This window comes from Oryza sativa, chromosome 5 (genome assembly GCF_034140825.1).
Source record: "Oryza sativa Japonica Group chromosome 5, ASM3414082v1".
NCBI lineage: Eukaryota > Viridiplantae > Streptophyta > Magnoliopsida > Poales > Poaceae > Oryza > Oryza sativa.
In genome coordinates, this window is record NC_089039.1 from 8,995,792 (window position 1) to 9,007,993 (window position 12,202).

Consider the following 12,202-nt stretch of genomic DNA (forward strand, 5'->3'; position numbering starts at 1 on the left):
AGGCCGGATCCGCCGCCGCCGAGCCGCAGGGAGGTGGTATCCGCCGCCGCCGGGCCGCGGAGAGGCCGGATCCGCCGCCGTCATACCACGACAACGACAGGCCGGGCCACGACGACGACGGCGACCACCACCACCACCACGACGATGGGCTGGGCCATGACGACGACGACAACCACGGCGACTGGTGACGACGACCGGAGGGTCTCCTCCTCCCTTCCCTCTCCCTCTCCCAGATCTAGCCGGAGGGAGGGGGCGGCGGCCGCCGCGACGGCGATGGCAGGCGGGCGACAGCGATTTTGATGAATTTCTCCATTTTATGTTTGTATTGATGTTTCATACATGCATGTATTAATGTTTGTTTGTTGAGAATGAAGTGAGAAATTGATGTAGTGTTCTCTTAAGGTTGGATGATTGGATTTGATGTGGATTTGAATTGTTATGGATTTGAGATTTGGGGATGTGGATTTGGGATGCTGGAGGCTGGAGAGGGAGAGGGGTTTTTGCTGGCGGCTGGAGGACAGCTACATATGGTTGTTTTTTGTCTCAAAATTAATTATCACTGGCGGCCGGTATAACACAGCCGCCAGTGAAAATCAATTTTTGCGGGCGACTGATAACCGCTAGCGAAGATTGATATTTTCTCTGGCCTTTGCTTTGTGGCCGCTGCAATTTCTGCCAGGGAAAATCTAAAATGGCCGCCACGAAAGATGATTTTCGTAGTAGTGTTTTTCCCTCTCTCTCCTTTCTTCTTGCCCCAGCCTTCATCTCTCTACCACTAGTGAAATCTACGAATAAACTAGAAAATAAAACAAAAATATATAGGTTAAAGCCTCACATGCTAACCATATATAGTTGTTACTGCACAAAAGTAGAAGTGTTACTATATGATAGGTACATGTTACCACTTCCAAGTAGCCATGTTACTGCACGGTAATTGTAGTTTTACTATGTCATTTTTACAATATGAAAATCGAATAGGTGAGCTATAGGTAAAGTCTGTAGGTGGCTTTGAGCGAGGTCTGATTGATGTAGGAGTGTTTTGAATAATTTTATACATTTGGTAAAACCATGTTACTGCATGTATATGCCCTTGCTACTACAAACTACACATTCTATTATTGCATGTGGAGGGTTAAAGTTTAAAATACCAATATTTGAAAAACAATATCTCACAAGATATGTATTGTTTTTTAAAACAGTTTCCACTATGATGCTATAGTGTTACTGTATGTGGAGGGTTAAACTTCAAAATGCATCTACGCACTCTCCTCCTCAAAGAAACAGTTCTTCCCCTCTCTTCTCAATAAAACCGGTCTCATCACTCCAATATAGTGTTACTGCATGTATATGACGTTACTGCAATTTTGACAGTAATATTGTAGTGAATTGCAGTAAATCAGGAATTGAAACAAAAATATTTGGGTTAAAAGTCTCAGATGCTAACCATATACTTGTTACTGCACAAAAATAAATGTGTTACTGCACGGCAGATACACGTTATCACATGACAGTTACACCTTACCGCATGTTTATGCAGTAACACTATCCAAGAAATGTACTAAAACACTTTGTTAATGTAGAACATATAGAACGTTACTACACCTTTGGTAATAATATCGTGGTGAAATTGTAGTAAACCAGGAATAAAAAAATATAGATTCACATGCTAAATATACTTGTTACTGCACAAGTGGAAGTGTTACTGTATGGCAGGTACACGTTACCACATGTTTATGGAGTAACACTATACAAAAATTGCAGTAAGACGCATTGTTATTACAAAACTTATGATCTTTTCTATATACTAGAAAAAAAATACCCGTGTGTTGCAACGGATAAAAATATTTTCAGATCGCTATACATTTTACTCTTTGGTTTTGGACCAAAAGCTCACTATACATTTACTCTTTGTTTTCAGACCAAAAGGTTATTCCCTTGTTCCTTTCTTGCCACCTCCCCTTGCTTGGCCTGCTTCACTTTAACTTAACCCATAGCCTGCTTCTATTTGACCGAACCCACAAGAGGAGTTGTAGTTACAGCTCGCATAGCTGACTACCGTCTTCAACCTCCGGAAAATGGTGAAAACATCTCATGTCCATACAATGCCAGAAACGGTCCTCCCATCAATTCCGATCGAATCTTTCTCGATCTTACAAAATTGGTTGACTGCTTTTATACAATCGATCTGTTCTTTCCGTTTTTATAAAAATCAGAGCGAATCCACAAAACCCATGACAAAAACGGTGACTTTTAAATATAGATTAAATCCGTTGAATTAAAACAGCGTTGAAAGAGAAAATCATGGGGAAAATGATGAAGTAGTGGGGAATCGATTTTTGCAATTAATTAGAGTAGGGAAAAAGAAAAACCGGCGCAAAAAAGACGGATGGAAGAAAACAGAAAATAAAAAAAAAAGGGAAGATGGACGGATGGAAGAAAACGGAAAAGAAAGAAGAAAGAAAAAGGAAAAAAGGAATATGGATGAAATTTTTTAGTGGAAGCCTTGCGTATTTTTTAATTAGGTATAGACTTACAGTAATATCGTGATGGGATTGTAATAACGCACAACAGATAGTAGTGACGAGTAATAATAATGCTATAGTACTACTTACTTGTAGAGAGTCAAATTCCAAAAAAGTCAAGCTTTGAAGAACAATATCTCTCACGTGATGTATGATTTTTTTAATTGTTTGCACCATGATGCTAGGAAAAAAGTGCTTATTAAAAGTAGACCCGTCATGATTATATTTTAACTAAATTTGAATATTGTTACTGTACGTAAGACAAAGTGTTACTGCACAGTGGTCTGTCGTGTTATTGCACCGTTTTGCGAGATAAGAGCTGAGAAGAGGTGGGCGGTGGGGGGAGTTAGTAGGTGATTTGACCAGGATTTGACCGACGTGGGGATGCTTTGACCGACCTTTGACTGAGATGGCAGGTGGGTTTTGAACCCTTAGAAAGGAGGGAAGGTGGGTTTGGCCCTTGGGAGAGAGGGGGGAATAGAATAACTATTCTATACCATAAAATCTATTCGGAGAGGCCTCTCGTTTTTGCCTTAACCAGCAACGTCGGAACGCGCGGAGAAATCAACTGTAGCTTACTACATGCATGCATTTTTTTTTAGAAGTCTACTACATCACATGTATGTTATTTTCTTCTTCAAACAAAGTTTTCTCTCAAATTACTTATCCGATCTACAATCCGATTACATTATTGTGTTCGTTACAATTAAATCTTCACAACAAGATTTTACATGATTATATTACGATGAAAAAATATTTATATTTATAAATTATTTTTATTATATATGTAAGTTACTTTTATCATATATATATATAAGTTACTTTTAGATTTGAATAAATTACTTCTTAGATATATAAAAGTAAATTCAATAGAGACTAAAAGTAATTAACATATATTATAAAAGTAACTTAAAACAAAACGGAAGTAACTTTGTCACGACATTATAAGTAAATTCGTTGTAGAGATAAAAACATAACTTTATCTAGAAATAAAATTTAATCAGCATATATCAACACACGTAAGTTTAACAATTTTTAAAAGTAACTTCAATGTTAATTGGAAGTAACTTTTGTATGGTTAAAAATAACTCTATAAATCTGTTTAATCATCGATTGTTTTTTTTCCTTTTATTTTTAGCTATGTAGTCACGTCCAATGAAAAAGGGTATTCATTAAAGTTACTTTCTTTTTCTTTTTGTTACGAGTTATTTCTATAATATATGTAAATTACTTTTAGCCTTTATTGAATTTACTTTCATATGTCTAGAAAGTAATTTAGTGAAATCTAAAAGTAATTTAGATATATTATAAAAGTAATTTATCATTTTTCATCAAAATATAATTATGTGGGATCTTGTTATAAAGATTTAATTGTTACGAACACAACGGTATAATCGGATCATAGATCGAATGAGTAGTTTAAGAGAAAATTGTATTTGAAGTATGTGGATAGTATCTCTAATAGATGGAGTGGTAGCTGGTTTAGAGACAAATCAGCTACCAGTAGCTGTATAGTCACATCCATTCTATACCCTTGGATTCGCCGATTACATGAATCAATTTGATTAATGTATTTGTTTTCACTTGTTCTAGCATGGATATTCAATCGAATTATAAGATCAAATGGATGGTACAGGTAGAATCTTCGCAATCTTTTTATTAGTATATAAGTAGTACCTTCATTGTAGAATATAAGAGATTTTAGGTTTAAACACTGGTATTAAAAAAGTAGATCAAATTATTTAAATTATTTAAAAGAATATTGTAATTGGTTAAAAAAAAGAGAAAGCGAAGAATTTAAATGATGAAAGGTTATGATTGGTTGAGAAAATAATATAAGTTAAAAAAATTTATATTTTAGGATAAATTTTAAAGGGCTAAAAGTTGTTATAGTTTAGAACGAAGGTTGTACCAAGAAGGAACATCTTATGAACAAGTTGTCTTGCAAGCGCGTCCATGTGCAGGGCGAATAGTCCCATAAAAAATTTGAGGTGAAAAATACTGATGAGTAACGTGAGGTCGTGAGCTAGATGCATAATCAAGGGATGTATTAACAGCCTGCACTCTCTGTTACAACATTGCCACAACGCCAGACCTTGGTGTGCCGCTGGCGATCAGCTACAATATTATGTCTCGGGAAAAGTCGGATAACGGGTGAATTATTTGCATGCATGATACATGACCTGCTATGCTCGTATCATTTGTACATTGTAACCACTAACCAGCACAGCTTCTTTCTGTTTGAGATGCACTCAGAACTCCGTGGTAACTCTAAAAGCTTTACTCAGCCGACCAACAAAGATACAAGCGCCCAAATCCAGAGAACCAGCAGGAGAAACAGCGATTTATGTCAAACCCAAAAGACAAACCACTATGGGTCTGATCTTACCTTACAAATGCAATAAATGAAGAAAAAGAAAAGAAGGAAATAAGATGATCTGAACATGAAATGTTCCTCCCCTTCTGATAGCCTGTGCCAAGCCAGAGAAAGAGTGGATGGGGCAGAACAGGAGAATAGAAGGAAAACATCGGTGGAGCAGGAAAGGGCTATCTATATGAGGGAAGCATTATCCATACTCCCTATGGCTTACTTTGCATTCCTGTAGCGGTCCAATACTTCATGTCGTTGCAAAGGCGAGACAGACAGCAACCACTTACTAAACTCAAGGTCGTTCATACCCATGAAAGATGCAATTCGGCTGAATTCCTTCTTTTTCTGCACCAGTGAGTAAGATTTTGCCTTAATTGTATGCATTGTTTCATTCTTCTTACTTTGCAGCTCCTCTAAGTGCCTTGGGACAGTTTTATCTTCTGCACAGTTGCTTGCTTCATTTGTCCTCGTGTTTACAACATCTTCATTTCGGTGAGCATAAACTATTCCTGTTTGTAGGGAACAGAATTTGTTACAAGAAAAAATCAATGCACCAATACGTAGACAGAGGGGAGATATTCTGGTAGACAACTTAGCAAGCAACTTTCGGGTTTCAATCTTAGTCAATATGAGTTTTTTGCAATTGACAAATCAGTTTTTACTGGAAACAGTAAACGTAGCAACTAATAACAGAATCCTACATAGATCAAGATGTCAAAGACTTGCATACTTGACCAAGTGTTTATTTATTTTAGACTAAATTTCAAACTGCTACTGTTTTGTCAGAACTATCCGTTTGCTGTAAATTTAACTGAACATTTCAGAAATATGCAATAATAATTGATTGTTTTATTTTTTTTTTCATAGAACTGAAACTTTATTCTTATTATAGGTCAGGCCCCCCTGTCAATACACATCCTAAAGTTAGAGAACTGATAGTTTCATGTGAACCCTTTTACCCCCACACTTTTTTTCCTTAAGAAAGTAGAGTTGGTGGTGGTGGGGGGGGGGGAATGATTTTCAATATTCTTGTAAGATGAGATTGATACAAATATAATTACTAATTTCCTCTATTTTATTCAGAACGTAAGTTATTCTATATTGCATTTCACAGACCAGATATTTTTCTGTTCATAGGATTATAGATATATAATGTTGCAAAACCATATCAATCTACAAATGTTAGTGTCATTTGAGCTCTATGGGATATGGGACATAAACTTTTCTTCAAAATGTATGAAGAGAACTTAGGGCAGACAGTGAACATAAACTAGAATAGGATGAACAGCAGGGCTAAATAAATCGATACAAACATATGAATGTTACAAAAATTGAATGCACAACAATGCAAAATATTTAGAGTCAGTATTTGAAATTAAAATTTAATCTAACAATTAACTATTCAGCCACTAGTATATTATTCAGTTTCCCATAATAGTAATAGTAATAGTATATTATTGGTCATTTTGAAATTGAAACTTTTCATAAAGCATTTAAGGTCCAAAATCAAGAAAATTAAATTAGAAATATTCAGACTGACAGTAGAACTTACCACAATGGTACAAATTCTTGTTCTCGTTATGTATTGCTGTCATTGAGGATTTCATTTGATCTTGCGTACCAAATATATTTGTATCAACTATTTCTCGAATTCCTATTGTTTCAGCTGTATTACCCTTCCCATGTTCTCCATGCATTTCAATGATCTCACTGGTGAAAAGCTTATCAGACAAGTCGCGAAACAGATTGCATATCCCAAAGAGCTCACCTTGAAATTTTTTGTCATCCTAAAATCATATAATTATACAATTTATATAAACAAAGCACCAAAGCCAAGTGTGATTATTCTTAAAACGTGAAAGGTATATGTGCTGGTAAATGACTAAGAAACTTCAAGAGAGTGACGCATAACTTCATGACTTCTGAACTGTCGAAATGTAATCTAGTGAATTGATAGATGCCTTATTCTAAAAAAAAGTATTCATGTTAACACAGAATTTGGAAAGTCATGAGGTAAGGTGAGAAAACTATCTAGTTAAAAAAGGCAGCATTGCCCTAGATTTAATACATGTAGTGACACATCATTTTACTATTCAGGTGCCATAGGACACTGCAACAGAAAATAATGAATCTACCTTAAGTGCTGTATGTGTATTATGAGTGCAACCATTCTCTTATGCCTATGACTGCTAAGCTAGGAACCAAAATAGGAAGTACATTAACATATGGTGATGTATGCAACAATGTAGGAATAGTGCAAGGCAGTTCATGTGTCACGTGTTTGATTCTGCTAAATTGCTACTCTTAACAACAAATATTAATATCAGTATCATGTGGATTACACAATGTCTACGCTTGTTTGTTAACAATACATCATCCAGGTAGTTTGCATCAACTTACAAACTCTAAATTCTCTGGTGAGTATATTAAACTGCATAATCAAATGGTCGAAATACAATAATTTTCTGAATAAAATATGAATGTTATGATTGTAATAATCAGTCCAAATACAAGCACGGGAGAAACACGTATTTTGGGAAATGGAAAAAATATAAGGACCTAAATGACTAGGTAATTCAGGGAAATGATTTTAGAACAGGAAAAGGGAATCATATTAGGATGGTCCACAATTGTACCACCCTTCAAGTAATTGAAACAATCAATCCAATTTCATCAAAATGCATTAGTTTTACAACATTACCTGCACTCCTTCAAAGTAACGTTTTTCTATTTTTCCAGAGACCGCAATATTGGAAAGCTGTTGCTTATATATTTGTCGAGAATAAATAAGCTCTTCAAGGGAACCAGCACCAAGTAGGCGAAATACAGTGACATGCCGCCTCTGTCCAAATCGAAATGACCTGTCTTGCGCTTGCAAGTCTTGCGCAGGGTTCCAACTTGGGTCAAAAATCACCACACGATTAGCACTGACCAGGTTGACACCTAAATTTCCTGCCCGTGTAGATATAAGGAAAACCTGTAGAAAAGCAATTCACCATTTGACGATGCTAATCTAAAAAGTTCTTTTGGCAGCGAGTACTGAAATGCACATCAACAGGAAGTTACCTGTTTGCTTGGGCATCTATTGAACTCATCAATTAGTAATTGGCGTGCATTCATGGGAGTCGTTCCATCAAAGCGAGAAAAGCAGTAACCCTTCCGTATAAGAAATTTCTCTAGTATGTCAAGCATCCTGGTTGTCAATTTATGCATGAACAAGTGATTACACATGCAGAAGATATAACATCAAGCAGCATATCTAAATCGCAAGTACTGTCAAGAAACGTTCCAAGAAGCAAACGCAGTGAACAAGAACTAAGATAGATGCTTAAGAGAAAAATAAGCTATTCGATACAAGCAAGTTTTGTTTTAACTTACTTTCAGGTCTAAATAAATAGGTTTAGTTTGTGTTCAGTGTAACCTGTCTAATCACATTCCCTAAAAGTGTATTTAAAGAAAGGCAAGTAGAAGGAAGTTTACATCTATTCAATGATTTAACGCTCTATACTGTCAAAGGTATATAAACCACAACTTCAGCAAAAACTGGAGCATGATGGGCTTGTGAGAAATTATACCCACTACAGTAAGTAATGATATTTTATGAACATTTAGTAACAATCAATTCCAAGGTCTTACATCAATAAGAGCTTTTTGTTCAACATCAAATATGGTTTAAAACAAAGAAATTTTCTGACTTGTGAGATATGTTATTCTTGCTTTAATCTTCATGCTTACTGAAGCATTGGACACATTGGGGATAACCACTCACCTGACTGAATAGCTGAAAAGAAGAATTTTGTCACCCTGCAGAGTCCATAATGACAATAGTCTTTCCAACGCACGCATCTTTCCACAATGTTCTGCATCACTGAGACCCATGAAGTTTTCACTTTTAGCACCTCCACCAACTAATTCAATATCTGTGTCAAAGACAGCAGCTGCAAGCTCAGCATCTTTCTTCTGCTTCTCAATTTCGTCTTTCAGGTTTGGCTTTATCAGCTCCAGATGGTTACTGATCTATGGAAAATTAGTGGGGAATTATTAAAAAAACATAAATCTTTCCAAAATATTTTAAGAATATGAAATAACCTGCTGAAGCTTCCCAAGGCAAGGAAGAACAAGACAGAAGGGGCACAGAGAACAACCCTCTGGATTGTCTCTGTGAAGATAAGACCAGATAATGCCATGTGGTTCAGTTCTCTTGCAGCATTCCACCTGAGTCAAAGGACTTCCACAGCTACATGGGAGATCCTTGTTTATAAGGATTTGCACGTCAGGCTGTTGCAGCATTCTTCTGTAAACGCGCTTTTGAACGTCACTCATTCTGCAGAAAACAATATTATCCTCCTTTCCAAGCATGAGATGCCCAATGGTCTCTTCCTTTGTTCTTCTCAACAGAAATTTGCTAAGAACTGAAACAAGGTGCTTCTTGCGCTTATCAGCAACTTGTACAAATCTCTCAGGAGCACTGAACCTCTGGCCATGTTTTAAAGGCTCGTCATAATATACTCGAAAGTGTTCTCGATCCCCCAAGCAACCAGGTACAATCCAGTCAAACAGATTAAATAATTCCATTATTTTATTTTGCATTATGGTTCCTGTGAGACCAAACCGCTTTCGAGTAGTAATTTCCAAGCAAGCTGTATATAACTTTGATTTTTCATTCTTCAGCCGGTGTGCCTCATCAACAACCACAAGGTCCCACGAGATGCCACACAAAATCTTGCCATGAATCCTAAAAGTGTCAAAACTGGTAATAACTATCTCTAGTCTTTGAGTTTCAACCTTTTGAAGAACCAGGTCACGATTTGGGCCATGATAGACAGCAACAGAACATCTTGCCCACTCTGCAAATTCATTTTCCCAGTTTCGAATTACTGATGTGGGGCAGAGGATGAGTATAGGGGCAATCTTTCTTCCTTCCACTAATTGATCACCGTGGTCATTATCTTTTCCAATAACAGCTGATAAGAAAGCAATTGTTTGGATAGTCTTTCCCAAACCCCTAAATCAGAAAAAAAAACATGAGAAACAAGGGAGTCAGAACTCAGAAGTCCATCAAATTTAAATGTTGTGTTGAAAAATCTCATTATTATGTTTTCGGTTTGAGATTTAATAATAGGTGAGTAGAAAAAAGCTCCCCAAAAATAAAATGCTCAAGCTTGCTATCGACCCTGAGATTTTTTTTCCCAACAGACCTACAGGGTATGCTTATGTGATGCCGGTGCAAGTACCTGTCAATCATCCACATGCTTACCCATCATGCAGAATATGAGCAAACTATGTATATAAATTGATGATAAGAACAGAATAAGACCACGAAGTAAACCGCCAACGGATTAAAGCTACATACAGTGGGAATGGTTTAGTTATTAATTTTTCACAAAATAATATAAACCATGCAAACTATGTGCATGGTTATTACATAGAAGTTTAGGAACATCAGGACATATGCAATACATGTATTATCTTTTAAAGACTATAATTTTAAGATACTTTTCAAACTAACTACAATTTCCCTGTCACAGTTTTGTAAAACTTTAAATAAACTTAAAAAAAAACTAGTTATCATGTCGGAGTTTAGACTTTAATAAAGCAATAGTAATAAGTCACTTACAAAATCTTTTTAAGAAAAAAATCCCTTGTATGATATAATCTCCTGGTTGTGAGTAATATTACCAAGTTTCATTGAATTTGACGATTTAAGCCCACAAACCTATCAACCACAATGTTTTCACATGGATAGAAAGAGATATGTATTGTTTTGGATATTGTATAGTTTCATTTCAGTTCAGCCACAATCAGGAGATTATATCATACAAGAGTACAAGTTATTTAGCAGTGTACTTATACTGTAACAAAATAACTTCCAAACCTCACATGTCATCTCCAAGCACACCGCCATGGTTGTTTCTATACAGATTGTATAAGAATCTTACACCATCCCTCTGATGCACAAGTAGCCTGCAATTTATCGAGGAGGGTACCTGTACCAAACAAAACAGAGGAAAGCACAGCAAAGTGAATGTGCTTGTAATAACTAAAAAATTGCTCTAACTAAAAATAAAAGAGAGGCTAAAGTGAGTAAAATTCTGTTGAAGGAGGGACTAAAGTGAACAGAGGGAAGGGATATTAGGAGGGAAAGGGAAGCCACATCTGTTATATGGTAGTTAAAGGGATATTAGGATATGATTGATTTGTATTATGTCTTCCTTATCTCTTGTACTATACACACCTGCCCCAGCCCTGAGGCTCAATATAATCATCAGGTTATGCTGTAATCTCTCCTCCTATTATTCAACATGCTATCAATCACCCAAAAAAAAAAAGCCATGGCAGGTGCAAAACATTGGTCAGAACCTATCACGGTGCGAGAACCTGACCAGTCGCCACTCGCCAAGAACTGTGGACCGGAACATCGAACAGTAGTAGCCAAGAGGGAGGCGGCAGCATAGATTTTACCTGGACGACGGGGCGCTCTCCGGGCGGCGAGAGAGCAAGCGGTTCGTAGGGCCCGCGGGAGTCGAGGGAGGCCGCTGGCGGAAGGGAAGCGCGGGGGCGGATGCAGGGGACCTCGTCCTCCTCCTCTGGCAGCGGCGGCGCATCATCCGCCGCCGCATCCGAGGTCGGGGAAGTGCGAGGGGGCGGTGGCGGCGAGACGGAAAAGGAGGAAGAGGAGGAGGAGGCATCAAGGCGGAGGAGCTGCTGCGAGAGGGACGTTTTTGGGGGCCTCCTGGCGAGGAGAGGAGGAGGTGATCGGGGTTGGGACTCGGATTGGGGCTGTGAAAAGGAGGAAGACTGGAGGGTTTCTTTGAGGCTGTGGAGCGACATGGCGTTGCTTGGCAGGGGAGGAGGAAACCGGTCGGCGGGGGTATTTGTGGGGACGTTTTGCATCCTCCTTTCTTCCTTTCTCAATAAGAACTTGCAGTCTTGGTTCCGTACTTCCGTAACATAAAACACACAAAACCTTCCATACTAAAAGATTGTGTCTTATACACACAAACTTGTTCACGCTCCATAAATATTAAATAATAAATTTTACCAAAAAAATCTGAAAATTGCATTACACATATATGCAAAGTCTCATCTAGAAAATTTGTTATGTTTTCACCATAAAAATAAAAACAAAATTCCGACAAATATATATTTTTTCTTTATAGTTTTTGTTAGGGCCTTCACAATGTAACTACATGGCGTTTGGCCTCGTCAATCCACATAGGCGAATGGCTTGCGTGGAGGAGAGAAGAGGGTGGGGACCATGTTTTCATGGGGTTCTCACATAGTCGCGTCCTCTCCAGGTACAAAGAGT

At 37.5% G+C, this 12,202-nt stretch overlaps 1 protein-coding gene across 2 annotated transcripts; it reads right to left on the reverse strand.

Annotated features, from left to right (window-relative positions):
• Positions 1–4,549: 4,549 nt before the first annotated feature.
• Positions 4,550–11,737, reverse strand: LOC4338212 (switch 2). 2 transcript variants are annotated; one of them, XM_015784973.3, is made up of 8 exons: positions 11,356–11,737; positions 10,774–10,880; positions 8,983–9,898; positions 8,663–8,910; positions 7,960–8,086; positions 7,595–7,870; positions 6,446–6,680; positions 4,550–5,402 (listed from the first exon to the last, which is right to left on the reverse strand). In XM_015784973.3, exons 1-8 carry the CDS (start codon positions 11,722–11,724, stop codon positions 5,110–5,112), a joined length of 2,571 nt encoding a protein of 856 aa, XP_015640459.1. In that variant the 5' UTR covers positions 11,725–11,737; the 3' UTR covers positions 4,550–5,109. The 2 variants fall into 2 exon arrangements, with proteins under 2 accessions (XP_015640459.1, XP_015640460.2); XM_015784974.3 differs by lacking the exon at positions 10,774–10,880 and having other exon boundaries at positions 11,356–11,513.
• Between the last annotated feature and the right edge of the window lie 465 nt (positions 11,738–12,202).